Source organism: Sturnus vulgaris, chromosome 3 (genome assembly GCF_052056855.1).
Source record: "Sturnus vulgaris isolate bStuVul1 chromosome 3, bStuVul1.hap1, whole genome shotgun sequence".
Lineage (NCBI taxonomy): Eukaryota > Metazoa > Chordata > Aves > Passeriformes > Sturnidae > Sturnus > Sturnus vulgaris.
Window position 1 is genome coordinate 31,107,229 of NC_142245.1, and position 16,329 is coordinate 31,123,557.

General features: G+C 39.3%; 2 protein-coding genes across 3 annotated transcripts in view; both read left to right on the forward strand.

The window, feature by feature from the left end:
• Window positions 1-7,512, forward strand: GLO1 (glyoxalase I). The gene is made up of 6 exons (XM_014893176.2): window positions 1-161; window positions 1,146-1,228; window positions 2,424-2,564; window positions 3,369-3,436; window positions 4,330-4,419; window positions 6,301-7,512. The coding sequence occupies exons 1-6, from the start codon at window positions 81-83 to the stop codon at window positions 6,387-6,389; spliced, it is 552 nt and encodes a 183-aa protein (XP_014748662.1). The 5' UTR covers window positions 1-80; the 3' UTR covers window positions 6,390-7,512.
• Window positions 7,513-9,162: 1,650 nt separating this feature from the next.
• Window positions 9,163-16,329, forward strand: part of BTBD9 (BTB domain containing 9) — a 114,916-nt gene continuing 107,749 nt past the window's right edge. For both annotated transcript variants that reach the window (XM_088161286.1, XM_014893174.2), the window contains exons 1-3: window positions 9,163-9,220; window positions 11,083-11,249; window positions 16,101-16,311. In XM_088161286.1, the coding sequence (XP_088017412.1) occupies window positions 11,168-11,249; window positions 16,101-16,311 (293 nt within the window). In that variant the 5' untranslated portion in view covers window positions 9,163-9,220; window positions 11,083-11,167. The remainder of the gene's footprint in view (window positions 9,221-11,082; window positions 11,250-16,100; window positions 16,312-16,329) is intronic.

Sequence of the window (16,329 nt, forward strand, 5' to 3'; positions counted from 1 at the left end):
GGGCGGGGCGCCGCCTTCCCGCCTCCTCCTCCTCCCCTTCCTCCTCCTCCTCCTCCTGCTCCCCGCCCTCCTCTTTCGACATGGCGGCCCCCGCGGAACTCAGCGGGCTCACGGACGAGGCCGCCTACGCCGCCTGCTCGGAGCCGGATGCCAGCACCAAGGTGGGGTGGGTGGCGGTGACGGGCGCGCCCCGGGGCCGCGGCCCTCGCTGCTCCCCGGTGCCCTCACGGCGCCTCACCGGGCGGACGTGCCGGCCATGGGGGCCGGCATGGGGCCGGGCCGGGTCCCGCCGGGGCAGCGCAGTGTGGCCGGGCACGGGGCAGCCCTGGCGGCCTGTCCTGCCGGGCAGCCCGGCGGGTTTCGGGGTCCTGGAAGGTTTGGACGGGCCGGTCCGGGCCGGGCCGGTCCCTGAGAGCCCCTGAAGCCCGCGGGGCGCGCTCGGCCGGGCCCGCGCCTGTCCTGGCTCTGAGCGAGCGCTGCGGGGCGCTTCGGCCAATCCCTGCCAGAGCGGCTCATAAAAACCCGTCAAAATGCCCCAAACCTTTCTGCTTTTTATTAGAAGAGCCTTGTAATTGCATATTTTTGGGCCTTTTTTCCCGTTACTTCTGTCAACTGTTCTACCACTCACTTTTTATCCACTTGGTCGCTCACAAGCCTCTTGGTATATAGTTACTCTGGGGCTTCAAGAAAATACCCTTACAGAGTTGCAGGCCGGTTTTGCTGCCAAGATACAATCAAGTTTGACAGAAGTTCAATACCTGTGTCATGAAATAATAAAAATAATGAGCTCAGGAATCTAGGAGGCTCAATATTGAATATTCATGTGCCTGTTGTGCTTGTGTGTAAAGTTGTTCATACATGCTATAGTCCTATAAAAGAATAATAAATATAAGGATACTCTTTTTGATGCATCTGATAATACATACTGAATGACACTACTCATGGGATTGTTTATTTTTGTTCTAAAGATTTGTCACACAAATCTGTATGTATAGAATCAGGACAAAAGGTTTTATTTAGACTTAATGTAGTTCTCTGTTACTTCTGAACCTGCTAGTTTTAGAGTCATTACTTACTGGCATCTTTTTAATACCCATAATTCAATTCTGGCTGATGTATAAAGAATAAACCCATTTTCCCCACAGGATTTCATATTTCAGCAGACAATGTTAAGAGTAAAGGATCCTAAGAAGTCATTGGATTTTTATACAAGGATACTTGGAATGACGTGAGTAGAATTTGTGTGCCATGCTAAGGTTGGTTTTTTCTTCTGTTCTTCTGAAAATAATTTTTTTTTTTTATGCAATTATACTAATTGGTCTGACTACATAAACAATGCTGGCCCATCAGCTGATGCTTAGTTGGATGGTCTGGCAGTAAGCTGTAGATGCCTCAGCTGAAAATGAAGTAATATTTGCCTTGGCTAGAAATTTCTTTTTTTCTTAAATAGGTCACTAATTATCAGGGTACAGCTTGCTTACTTCCTCTTCACTGAGCCTACAGCTCACTGGTAACTTTTATGACTGTGCTTATAATGAGGAGTCATTGTTTAAAATCTTGAAATTCGTTTTTTTCTGCTAGTTCTCAGAGATGGCTTATGACTGCTTCCAGTCACATGAGAACAAGGCAATAAAGGGTGAAGACAAAGTCCAGCTTCAGTGTTTTGGAGAAGGCTTTTGAGAGGCAGATGCCATGCAGTAACTTAACGTTTATGCTGCAGCTTTTTGTGCATTCTTAGCATTTGAGTTATTTCAAAACAAAATACAATGTTTTTAAACATCTTGAAATGACTCCAGACTAAAGTAAAATAAATCACTTCCACTGTAGTGAAAACGTATGAAAATAAAAATTAAATGCCTTGTAAAAAAGAAATTAATTTCGCATGTCTACTTGTTCCAGTTAAATGTCCTACATAAAAACGTATGCTTCATGTATTTTCAACTGATTAAATTGTCACATCTGAAAGGGATTTTATCATTTTTGCTAGCTGTTGAAACTGTAAATGCATTTCATCTAAAGGTATGTTTGCTGTGTTCTTAAACTTTGTCTGCTACCAAAGAGCTCTCTAGGATGAGTGAGATTCAAAGCTGATCTTTTTATTCCTTGGTGGTTCAAGGTTTTCCGGTGAAAACACAGTCAAGTAACAGAGTAATAACCTGAAGATGCAAGCCTTTGTACTGACTTCTATTCAGTTACTGGTAGTTTGGTTTTTACACATCTGATTCTTTAAAGTTTGGTAGGTTTGTTATGTGTTCTGGAGTATTTTTATTTGATACTTTAAAATGTAGCTATTTTAAGGTGTGGATTATAGAAGAGCAAAAATTCATGGAAATAATTTTTCCATAGGGGAAGCATCTTGCTTTATTTGCCAGCTACTGACTACCCTTTTAAGTTACTATTTCAAAATAATTGTCGCCATTTAGACTGCTTCAAAAATTTGACTTTCCTACTATGAAGTTCTCACTCTATTTCCTGGGGTATGAAGATAAAAACGATATCCCGAAAGATAAAGCTGAGAGAACGCCTTGGACCTTCTCTAGAAAAGCTACACTTGAACTGACACAGTAAGTATTTACATAAAGAGAGATGACACTTAGCTAACAGTGATTAAACAGTATTGGATAAGTGTAAATCCCATTAGATTGAATGAAGAATTTAATCATTGCTGTGGATATATCTTCACTGCCATACATCCTTACAACATATCTGAGTTTCAGATACTTGGAAAGGTTAATCTCCCTCTTTCAGAGCTCTTTCAAGCTGCTAGGTGAACATTAATATGAAACAGTACTTGCAATATTTTATATGCATGCCATCTGGGTAAGTAATTTAGAGAAACCCAACATGGCTAGACCTTTCTTTGGATCCCCAAAGCGTCCTAATAATGGGTAACTGTTGCTTTTGGAGTCTAGTCTAAAGGGGTATTAAGTCAGAACATATGCTTCCTGTAAACAGGACAATTTGGTTAATGCTACTAATCATTATAATTGTGCAGAAACAATCTTCCAAATGCTGTCTTACTTAACTCCAGGACCTGCTAGCCTCACTTGTTCTCCAGTGATGGGTAGATAAACTGATTTGTGCAGCAAAACCTTCTCTCTAATCTGAATGAGACAGGAGTATTTCTGACTCATTCAAATGTAGACCCTAAATAATAGTGAAAGAATGGGAACATGATTGGATTAGCCCCAAGACCATCCCTTGGATCCCATGACTAGGGAAGATCTTTGTAGTTTAATGATTTCAGCCAACTGTTGAAATTCTCTGGTTTCTTAGGAGAAACAACTTACCCTTCCCAAGGAAACGGAACATTTAGGATTTGTTAATTTTAATGCTTTTCTTCAATATGTAATAATTACTTCTTACAGCAACTGGGGCACTGAAAATGATGACAGTCAGTCTTATCACAATGGCAATTCAGATCCTCGAGGATTTGGTAGGTCTTTAGTCCTGTGTTTATACTTTTTAAGCTTTGAAATAAAGTGTACTAAGTCTTCCAAAGAAGGGAACTTGCCTTTCATCCTTTATCTCTCTTCTTTCAGCATGTATACTGTGAAAGATGATGAAATTTAATGAACCAATGTGTTTCAGAGTAATGAGCCATAGTTACACTCTTTATCAAGAATCTAATCCTTTGGCAAGCAAACACATGCTAATTGTAACTACTGAGTGAAGAACAGCAGTTGTGCTTGTGTATTAGATTATCATGGTGCTTAAACTGATTTAATCTTGGATTTCTGCTGTATAATCCACTAGTTACCGATTTTAAGGTAGAACGACAATTCTGTTTGTCTCTAGCACTACGGATATTACTTGTGTGGCTTGATTTAATACTCTTGAGTGCTTGAAAGGTCACTGCTGTGAAATAAGTTTCACACTCGGTCCAGCTGCTTGACATTTAAAGCTCCTGAATTGATTTGTAAACTCAGTCCTTGCATAGCACTAGTGTCAGTCTCTGCAAGAACAGCATTAATGATAAACTCCATGTGCTGTTAAACAGAGCAAATACAACAAAATCTTGTTATGGAGCTGTGCTTCAAGGAAGAAAATACCGATATAACAATTTGATTGAAAATCTTATTTTTTCCTACTCTAAATAAAATTCGTGTCTAAACAACATAAGATACTTCAACTCTAACATTCGTATTTAAAAGGCATTATCAAAAGACAACTCTTTGAAGAATAATGTTAATACAACGCTCTTCTTTCTGGAATTTGTTCTTAAATGCAGTTATGTGAACTGCAGCATGAAATACTAAACAAACTTTTTTTCACAAAACACTCAGCAATACTCATAATGCACTTCACTCTTTTTATCTTCTTGCACAGGGCACATTGGAATTGCTGTTCCTGATGTCTATAAAGCTTGTAAGAGGTTTGAAGAACTAGGAGTGAAATTTGTGAAGAAACCAGATGATGGTAAGTCTTGATTGGAAATGCAAGTAATTTTCTTTTTCCTGGGTTTTAATATGTTCTAGGAGATCTTCCTGGAAAGCTGGGAACTGTGTTGCTAGGAATTGCCACTGCTTAGAAGTTTATCAGTTACCCCTGCACCCCTCTTATGGAGTGGGCAAAATTGGCAATGGATCCATCCCAGTAACAATAATACATCAGTCTGCTACGTAGCAGCCTGACCTTCAGTAAAATTCACATTCTCTGTTGATGTCTTAGTTTACGTGTCATGTATACTGCCTAGAGTTGTTACAGAGTTTACTGTAACATGGATCAAATTCACATGGCACATCTGCTTGGTTCTTGTCTTAGGAAAATAAATCAGAAACATACTAGTTCCCACCCATTTAAACTGAGTCATTCTTGACTTTTCTGGCTGTTTTCATGTAAATCCACCTAACACCTACTATACAACCTACTAGTTATTATATTTTTAGCTGTTCTGTCAGCTTTGATAGGAATAGCCCCATTAGTCTGTATCATAATTGACTTGCATAATGTAAAGTACAAATGTCTAGAGAGTATTTAAGCAGAGAAGGTCTATGTGAAAATATCCCAAAATGCAGAAGTGGTGAGAAGTCTTACATTTTTCAGCTGGATTCTCTTTCATTAAAAGACTCATGAGATTTTTAGGACTGATGCATTCAAAAACAGACATGTAATACTAGTAATTGAAAAGAGACTTAAGTGATTTTCATCTTATTCACTGTGTTGTCAGCTGAAGCAAAATAAGAAATGCAGCTGAAAACTTAACTTGATTTCTTGAATTAAGAATAGATCTTGGTATTTCTAGCACTTTAGAGTTTCTGAGCCTTTTTAAATGTGTCCATTTTTTAAACCCTGAGAGGCTTGAAATGAGAGTTGCTGACTTAGAGCTGTGCAGTGGTAGGAATGAAAGTACATAGAAGAACAAGGTTAGAATATAAATGCAGGGAATCACAAGAAAGAACTCCTGAAGCAGACAAGAGGTGGGGACAGTACAAAAGCTCTTCAAAATTCAGAAACAAAATTGATGCAGCAAATGCCAAGGAGGAATAGGAAGTTTTGGGCTTCACATTGTTTGCGCAGCAGGCTGGGAGATCATGGGGTTTATTTTCCTGCCTTATTGATCAAACATCTATTTTCTCAGTTGTTTTTGTCACTAGAATATATTAAGAGCTAGGCTGGTTCTGTTACAGTAAATAACTTAATGGAGCAAGTATAACTACAAGTATGTAGTTAACACTTTAAAGATAACATGTTAAGCTGTGCTGTCCTGATCTACTGTTGAAAACAACTTTTGGGCACCCTGTTTCAATGAATAATATGTTTTCCAACAGTAAAACTTGTAACAATACTATCCTGCATTTCTCTGCTTTATGAAGTGATGCAGAAGTGTACTGTAAACCATGTCAGGGGTAAAAATGTTATGTAAAATTTCAGTGTAGAGCCAGGAATTATGGGAGATGAACAGGGCAGAGGAGCACAGGATTTCATACCAGCAAAGCCAGTTTAAGAAAACATACCGAAACATCTCCAGAGTACAAAAATAATTTTCTGAATTTTGAGAATGAACAGTTACAGGGGCATATGCAAAAAAACTTCAATCAACAAAAGATGGAATTCCAAAGTGACTTTTAACTACAGCTTTATTGAGAGCAGAATTGACAGTTTTGCATGCAAAGATCTAATGCTGATTAAAAACTAATCTGGATGTTTTTGGAATTATCTGTCTAAATTTGAACTAATTCTCATGCAAAAAGAAAAAAAGGAAAAATATTTTTCAAAGTAATCATATTTGACATTTAGAACCAGCCATGCAATCTTAATTTTATCTTTTTTTCTTTTTTCTTTTTTTTTTCCTAATAGGTAAAATGAAAGGACTTGCATTTGTTCAGGATCCTGATGGCTACTGGATTGAAATTTTGAATCCTAACCATATGGTGACTCTCACTTAATTATAGTGAAGTATATTGTATATAAGAGAGGCCTACTTTCAGAGTCCTGGAGAAATCTGTAACAGTGTTTGTGAAATTTGCTTAATAGAGAGGAATCAGTCATGTTCAGAGTCTCCTTCAAAACTATCCCCTGGAACCTCACTTGGATTCCTTTTACCTTGTCCTGTGATGCTACTGCAAATTGCTTCCAGTTAGGAATACTCAATCATTTTCTGGAAGAGCACTTAGATTCTCCTCTTGAACATTCATGATGTTAATATTTCAATAAACACTGTCAAAAACATGTGACCAGAAATTCACTGCATCTCACACTGATTAGATTCAAACTAACAACAACAAATCCGTGTTATGACCGATAAGCATCAAGGAGGAGCCAAAAAGAAGCTTCAGTATATTTTTTATGAAGTCAGAATACCCTGAAGACTTCATGTCCTGTCATGTATACTACAAAATAAAATGTCAGGCTAATTTTGGTGGGAGCAGTAGCATGCTTATAAAAGTCATAATTTTACTTACATTATTCCAGGCAAAACTCTTTTAAGGAGCAGCCTTAAACACTCTTGCAAAAAGAAATTTTATAGAGGCAATAAATCTGTACGGCAGAAAGAATTCAGTCTTTCAGCTCAGAAGACTGCTGATTGACAGAAGAGGTCTCATAGTTGCTAACCCATAGTGATCCTTGTCTCTTTCAACATTATGAAGAACTTGTAATTTTTGTTTCAGTAGAAGCCTGGGGCTATATTTGACTTAAATGCTCTGTATATTCTGCCTTAGAAAATTAATGAAAAAGATTATCTGAAACAACACTTCCCTACTACTAGGGCATTTGATCTGCCCTCCCAAAACAAGTGATGGTACATACTTGTGAGCAGCAGGAAAACATGTAGCAATTTCATGTGTTACACAAATTATTTGATTTTATGCAGTTTGAAATGTTATAAACAGTGTAAATTATGAGAAGTTTGAAATTCTTCCCTCTGCCTTGTCTTACTCTGATTTGAGTAGCACCTAACTTCTTCAGTTATGTGGCTATCAAATAATGTGTAGTGTAACCAAAGGCTAACAAATAGCGTAATTGCAGTTCACTTCTCAATAAAGCATTGGTGAAAACTACCAAAAAGCACGATGACCTGTTGCTTTGCTTATTGTTGAATTCTAGATGACTGAAAGGGTCCGTGTTTTGCTTTGAGAATTCTGTTTTGAATCATTGTACATAGCAGTGGAATTTTCAGTGGTCCTTTCCTGTACCCTTCACACACCTCACTGGTCCACATCTGTCTCTTGGACAGTCTTGGGAACACAATTGCCTGGAGCTTGCCAGTGCCAAAGGGAGCTGTCACCTAAAAACTGTGTGAGGCACTCCTCCCAGCTCCTCCCTGTGTGCCAGACCCAGGGAGTGGAAAGATCCCAGATGAGCGGAAAAGCAGTGCTATGAAAAGCCAGGGTCCACAAAGGAGACAAGAGTCCTGCAACTTTATTTGAATAAAGGGAGGGAGCCCACTGGGGCACATGCCTGCAGGGTTTTCTCTCGAGGTTCCGGGGATGCAGCCTTGTTTTATAAACTCTCGGCCACATGTTGCCCTCTTCCTTTCCCCATTAGCTGAGGTATTATGAAGGTACAGCCTTTCTGAACCGCCTACCACATCTTCCCCCTTAAAGCTGCTCTTTTCCTCCAAAGTTCAGAAACTCAGACTTGTGTATACCCATTTTTCTGTTTCAAGAGTGAAACTGTCTGGGCTCTGTAACAAACCTTCGGCTTGAAGTTGGTAGAGACATTAAGAACTGTTTCAAAGACATTAACACCCATACTCTCACCCCATGGAATTGTTTGGAAAGACATTAGCACACATCATGTAGTTCAGTGGATAACTACATAAGTAGGAGCAGGCTATGCTAAAACTTCCCTCCTTACTAATGAAAATTTACTCTAAGCATGTTGGCTAATGTTGTAGTGACCTTTGGTTTTTTATTTGCTTGACAAAGTGTAGACATGATAGAGTGTAAGGTAACGAAGAAGAAACTAGTAAAAAAACCATTGGCATCTACCATCTAGTTACAGCAGCGTCACGAAGGGAGCAACGTGTGGGTTTGGGGTTTTTTTTGAAAGTTGCTTCTGCTTGTCATACTGAGAATTTAAACCAGTATTTGCAGATAGGAAATCCAAGAATAGTCTACTAAAGCAAAACATTTAATGTTTTAACATTTAAAGTCTTTTAATCTGCAACAATGTAAACTATTTTAGATGTAGAAAAACTTCTGAAATAATTTCGTGTTCTCACTGATTTCAGGCCACTATTTTTGCTTCTTCCAAGGAAGGCTTCTTTTCTGCTAAATAAAGCATGGAATTAAAGAGCGTGTAGTGCTTTGCCTCTCGGAGGGCTTAAATTTAGCTTCATGCAGTGCAGCAGAAGTCATTCTCACGGTTTCGTAGCGCCAGGCCCACATTCCCCATTCCCGCTGGGAGAGGCTCTCCTGACGCAGGAAAGCAGGACACGCACCGAAGGGCAGGAGCTAAGCATGCCGCTGCCATAGAGATAAGGATTTTGAATGCAGCCAAGGAGCAGCGGACAGGGGCGGCAGGGAAGGTTAAACACCACCAGTCGCTGTTTCACACTCCCCGTGGTCGGCACCGCCGCTGTGTCCCGGCCGCCGGCGCTCCATGGGCGGAGCAGGAAGCGGAGCGGCGGCGGCGGTGAGAGCGCTCCCGCGGCGCGGCGGGACCCGCTCTGCGTCACACGCAAGCCGCGGCTGCCCGTGACGTCAGCGCGCCGCCGGGTGACGTATGGACGGCGGCGGGGCGGGGGGAGGAGGCCTCGGCGGCGGCGGGGCCGGTGAGTCCCGCGGGCGGGAGGGGGGCGGCGGTCGCGGCCCCGGCGCCGAGCGGGGTCCCGAGGCTGCGCGGGGTTCCCCGGTGCTGCCATCGGCGCCTCCCGCCGGGAGCGGGCAGGGCGACCCGAGGTGGGCTGGGGGAGCGCCGCCGTCCGGGGAAGGCGCCGGGCGCGTTTGGCGGGGAAGCGATTTCAGCTGCTGTGCCTTATTGTGGAGGCGAGGGAGGGGGCGGCCGGGCGGGCTGGGGTCGCCTCCCGAGCCGGGAGTCGGTGGCGGCCCGGGCTATCCCGGGCGCGACCTTGGGCGCATCGCCGTCTCCGGCCGCCGTCTCTGGTCCGCGCCCGCCAGAGCTGCCTCTCCCTCGTCCTGCCCCTGGCTGCCTTCTTAAGGCCCTGCTGTGGCCATCGAATTCTAATTCATCTAATTTTGTGTCTTAAAAAATATAAGTTCAGTATTTTGATGCTCTCGCCGTACTCAATGTTTTCCCTGGTGCTTTGCTGTCGTAGTAGTTTAACCACTCTGCAAGTTACGCACTACTGTGATTCATTGAAATTACTCTTAACTTAGAAGACATATTATCAGACTTAAAAAAACCCCCAACTTGATGTTAACTTGTTAGCAATCTGTCCGTGATCTCGCTTGCTGAGCAATGCTCTTTGCTCGTGTTTTATAAGTGTAGCACACAGACCTTCCTAAACTCCTGTGCTGGAATCATTTAAGTTTTTATGTGTTTTAGGATTTAATTTGATCCTGCTCACAAAGCAGGTGTATTTAATGCGTCTTCTGTTACAAATCTGTAAATCAGGTGCTTGAAGTGTTCTGTTGAGATGCTTACTCAAATTTAACAAAGAAGACCCCAAGAATTTCATTAATGACTTTTGAATATATTTTGATGACACAGGCCAGCTTGATAACGTGCATTACTTATAGGAAAGATACTTGCATATTACATTTTGATCTTCAAAAAGCAGGATACTTTCTTTGTCAAAAGCCTGGATTTGATTTGCAGGATTAAGGTGTGGTTACTTTCTAGTTCATGAGATTCCTAAAAATATGGTTTTTCTACATTCTCCTCCTTTGTTCTCTTAACATATCCCATAAGGAAAATTAGAGTGGCCCTTATGAGAGAATTCATAGGTCAAGATATCATCTGTTTAGCAAATTAAATACAGTTTATTTTTCCTCCTGACAGTTTTGATGGGAAGGTTAGCAATAATTTGTGCTTGTTGAGAGAAACTCATTATGTTGGTTATGTATTTAAGCAAGTCAAGTCTCTATATTTCTCTGTTTCCTGATCCTACAGTTTTGTTTTGGTTTCCTGTTTAAAAAAAGGCTTGTGCAATAGAAGGGTCTGCAACTGCCAAGTTTCGTGAAAAAAAACCCAAAAAACCCCCACCAAAATCCAGACAGAATTCCCAAAACTTTAGCTAGGCAAGAACACTTGGAAAATTTTGTCTGTGTAGGCAATAAAATATGTGTGATACAGTTTGTGTAGACCTAGCTTAATTAGGACACCCATATGGGAAAATGGTGTTTTCTGGGACATTAATGCTGTAGCAGAAATGTCATGATGGAATTTTGTGGCTTATCATGAATATGGCAAAATGTTACTGTCTTCTGTGATGGTAAAAAATATGAATGGTCCAAGTTAAATTATGATGACTCAAAATATAAATACGGTTCCTGAAATACGGTTCTAATACTTCATAAGTTTTCCCATTAAGTTGAAGGTTTTTTAAAGGATTTAAATTTTTTAAAGAATTTCTGCAAAAAGATGAATTGAAAAATATGCATCTCTCTCACTTTCTTCATAAGGCTCTGTGCTCATGGTTTCTGATGGTGTGTATTTAATGCATTGTTCCAGGAAATGGTCCAGTTGTTGCTGTGCAGCTGGATGTTGCTGAATAGCATTTCTATGAGCTTGCTGTTCAATCTGTCTGTTGTTCAGAATGGCCAAGAACCCTAATTTCCCAGAAGCAGGGAACCTGCCTACAGGCTACGCTCACTGTAGGTCTTCAGACAACTTCCCTGGTGAGTGGACCCCATGTGTTTTCTTGAGATTTTAATGTTTTCGTTGTGTGCCATTTTAACCAGGTTAATTTTATATATGTGTTAATAAATAATATGCACCAATTATATTGTTCTTTGTACTTAGCTAAACTTATTCCTTCTCTTCTGTGACAGGAAAGCATCTGAGTGGAATGTAAAATGTTAGCACCACAGCACTTAAGTGATGGGAATGTGTTTGCAGATGAGCAGGGCACAGCTTCCCATATGCTTTGAGTCAAAACATTTTTTGGTACTAAATTGCTGTTTAGAATGCTGTGATTGGGTAGTGTGGTTAGTTTCCCTTAGTGTTACCATCTGCTTTCCTTTTAGTCCCTTCACAACAGAAGGGTTGGAGATGAGACTTGAAAGTTCTGTGAATTGCACTTGAGCTTTCATATTCTGTATTTATTAAGTCCTAAGGGTTGGTTATATTGTTTCTAGTTTTGGCTACAAAGTATCAAAACTTGTTTGGGTTTTTTCTGTTACAATTTTCACTCAGGTTCAACTTTTTAATTGTTACTTAGAAGTAGAAAGGAGCTAGGGTTCTGACAGAACCGAGGTATTTACACTCTGAATGTAGAAGTATTTACTGAGAATTTGTTTCCTGAGATTATATATTTCTAAAAAGACATATGTGAATTCATTGAAAATATAAACCATATGATTTGAATCAGTGGTATGCTTGTACAGTAGTGTTACTGTTACACCTATCATGGGAGTAATAGAAATTGAAAATAAAGTAGTATTTCACTGGAATTAATTTACAATATATAAAGTAATGATTACATAAAATTGAAATACTATTAAAGTACCATCCAATCAACTGAGAACCAATTTTTAGATAAAAGAGTGGTGTAAAAGAATTACATTTAAGAAAATTCTCTTTGTGTAATTCTAATAAAAGTATTAGCTTGCTAGGTACAATCTAGAAGATGTAGGAATTAATTGTTTCAAGGATATGAAATTATTTGCTCAGTGTTTATAATCTAGATTTATTTCAGGAAAAAATTAGTTCCAGCAATAATCGGTTTACTTGCATTTGTTTCTAAAGTTTTGCTAGCACTATCAGTTATGTAAGCATTCTTCACGCATGTTATGTGAAATTTTTCTTCAAATAATTCATGATTAATTTCTTTTATTCAATTTTTTACACCTGGTAGGAAAACAACACTTCCATGTTTCTTTGAAACAGCACTGCTTTTCACAGGATTCTTCAGGGTTAGCCTAAATGAGGGAGGGAAGAGACTGAATGCTGATCTTTCACTGCAACTGAGAGCTGTTTAGAAAGGATGTTGTTGTTGCATTTCCTAGGTCATGTTTTTATATCCCATAACATGTATGGGGCAGAATACTGAGTAGAAATACAGGAAACTGAAAGCTCGGAGGGAGTGGTTGTTTCTCCACAGCACATTATGTAGTATTGCATGCTGCCTTATGTCATAAATACTAAGCTGCATTTTTCATATGCTCATTGTTGAAGCTGGCCACCGAATAGTGTGTCTTCCGGTGGGGTCAGAGAAGTGGTTTGTAGGCCTTAGGACTTAACAAATGCCTTTTCAGATGGTTGCAGTTCTAATGGTGCCTCAAAATCACTGAGAAGACTGTTTTGTTTGTTTATTTCTGTGTCATGACCAAAGCTGCAGCAGCTGACTCCTGAAGCAGTTAATTAGCTCTGAATACCTCCTGGAAATACGTTGTGGTGCTGGCAATAGGCTTGTAAATGGCATGTTCTTTGACTGCCAGGAAGAAGAAGCACCTGTACTCTCTGAAAAAGTGATGTTGTTTGATGACAGAGGATGCCAGAGGGAGCTTCAGGAAGGGTTTTGCCCAAGTTCTTAGCAGCATCCATCTTTTTTTTAATTATAAAGACTACTGTCGAATAACAACTAGAAAAAGACATGTTTAGCTATACAGGGAAGTTGTGAGCTCATAGCAACTTGGCACAACTAAAGTGGTTATTAAGTTTTACTTCCTCAAACAAGAAATGTACAGATAGCTTAAAGGATTACCTGAATTTGCACCATTAATTCATCCAGCCTAGGAAGATACTAACTCATGTATTATTCGGTTCTATATTTGGAAGGCAGGACTGTCTCACTGGTCTGCTTTATATGAAAAATCCACAATACAGGCAAAACTTTTGTTGGAAATCTGTACTAGTAGACAATAGATGAGTTGGCATGTTTCTTCAATATACTGGTGGTACCCACAGAGCACAGAAAAAGGCATGAATATGGTTCTGTAAAGGTGACAGTGCCCAACACTTCAGGTCATTTAAACACTTCAAAGGCTTGCTCAGCTTGCAGCCCTCATTTGAGTCCTTTATTTCCTATGCTCAACAGATTTGTGTTTGAAACTGATGGTTTAGAATAAATAGTACATGGAACAAGCAATTTGGAGAGCATTAAACATCAGAAGAAATGTGCCTTGTTGCTTGTACACAGGGTGGTATCTAAATTTCTACTTTCATTGCTTGCTGTTGTTCAGCACCTTGATGTTCTAAGGACTGGACATCCTCAGGTCACTAACAATTGTTCCCACTTCAGATTTTTCCCTCTTATATACACTAGGTACTTGTTTAGACAGAGGTTTATGTGCTCTGGAGAGGGAAGTGTACTTTTGATTTTATTTGTTTATTTAACCTTAAATAGAAACACTTTCCTTTGAGCTTTTCACCCTATTGGCACATGACAACATCCACAGCTACTGAGAGCAAAGTGAATGTGCAGCTGGTGGCATTCCTTTGTCTTCACTGCTTTTACAGTCTCTCAGTTTTATTCAGACCTGTTCTTATTTTTTAAAGATAAGAGTAGGTTCAGGACATGAAGAAGTAGAATTTAGGTAAAAAGTTGAAATAAAATTAGATTTTAAAATTAAAATGTGCTAATATTTGTACATGGATGAAGTATCATAAATCAGCTTCCCTAATCAATAAATGTTTAAACTAGCAGAAGAGAGAGAATACAGGTTCCTTGATGATGTGTAATTTGCATGTAGTTGGTTTGCTTGACTATCGCAAATGAAGATCAACAACAGCAATTATGGGTGTGGTATGGAAGTCTTCAAGGAGTACAGAGACCTGAGATTGCAGCTGAGTAACAAATACATTTTTTTGTATCCTCCCTTGTAATAAAGAGTTTTCTATTTTGAGGGCGTTTCAATTTTACTGTTGTCTATAAACTCTCAAACAATTACGTTGTGGTAAGTGGTACTGCTGGTGCAAACAGATCTTGCTGGGCTGATGTAAGTTAGAAAGCTTGTTAGAAAACAAATCTTATTGAAAGTGTATGTAGCATAAATCTAAATTGTCTTAAGTAATTGTAAATTAACTAGTGCAAGTGGAAGAAATAGTATGTTATTGTGAAAACCTGAAAATTAATTTGCTTTCATGTTAGGATAGAACGACTGTACAGTGTTCTGTGTTCCCATGGTTAGGCTGCCTCCAGGATCTTGGCCAGTGTTGCTGGTTCTGTGCTGTAGTGGCTACACAGGCACACAGCTTCTAATTCAAGGAGCAGAGACGGCCAGTGGAAACCTGGGGGATTTGTTCCCATTTGTGCTGTGATCTATTATTGATTTAATATGCCGTATTTTTCTTAAATTTTATTTTCTATTTCTATCACTTTTTTTTCATTTTGTTTTCTTTTGAACTTCTTTGAGACTGTTTCCACAGTATCTTGATTTTGGGCAAAGCATTTCCATGTGTTAAAGTGCAAACAATAATTCACCCCAACTGCATCTGTTTGGGGGCTTTTTTACATATTTTCTCATAGTATTTTTACAGTAGAAGCTAAAAATGTATTTCTGTCATAAATATTTGACTTGAAAGATTTATGTGTTAGGTATGTGCTAGGTATGGCCTTATAATTTTCTTGGTTCTTGTGGTACACCACCTTTCTTCAGCACTAGGTATCTGCCTATTTTGAAAAGTGGCTAGTAACTGGAGCAGGGAAGATGTCTCTGAAGATATGGATGATCATTATCTAAAACAACCAACCTCTTTTTAAAGAAAAGTAAACCAAAGTGTAACAGTAGAGGCCAATATAAGACCTAAATTTGCTTTTGGATGCTCTTGCCATTGAGACTACAGAAAGCCTCTGTTGCCAAAATAAACCAAAACCATAAAAAGCTAAAGCCTGTTATGAATGAAGAAGAAACAAAAGAATTCCGTAGCATATATGACTAATGCATTTATCTATATTGTACATTAGTGGGCAATCTCCTCATTTTATGACTGAGAGGTATTAGGGGGTTTGTTTTCGTGTATATGTGTGTGTATATATGTGAGGGAACAAGAAGTCATCAAGAAAACTGAGTGTAAAGAATAAGAAAATTTAATTGTACATTGTAAAGCTTTTCTCTCTGACAAATTTTGTTATTTATTAAAAGTTATCCTGGTTGTTTATTTTCTCCCAGTTCTGAAAAGTTGACTAGAAACCTTCAAAAACACTTTTTACCTTTCACTGATTCTAGTACAGACTGGAAAGTTAAGACTAAGCTTAGTTGGTTACCCTGCTTATTTCTATTTTATGTATATGCATTTTAATTCAGATAAAATTGCCTTCTAATGGTAACATGATGTAAAATAGTTTAATTTTTAATTCCCTTTGTTTGAAACTTTTAAGTGAATGGGTTGACTGAATAACAAGGTGACAATTCTGTGTAATACTTTGCTGGAATTGTTGGTGCCAGCTGTGTTGAGTCTGGTTGAAAATTAACTTGCATAGAAAACTTCTTGGTTTAATTTTTCTTGTAATATATGATTACTTAGACACTTTTTTGAGATATAATATTTTTACCTTATATAATTTGCTTATTTTCTTTGTCCTTTAGGCTACCAGTATCACCATCCCTCCAAGATGAGTAACAGCCACCCACTCCGTCCTTACACGGCTGTGGGGGAGATCGACCACGTTCACATTCTGTCAGAGCATATTGGTGCTCTAATGAACGGGGAGGAATACAGTGACGTTACCTTTATTGTGGAAAAGAAGCGTTTTCCAGCACACAGAGTGATCCTGGCTGCTAGATGCCATTATTTCAGGTGAAGTGCAGATTTTTG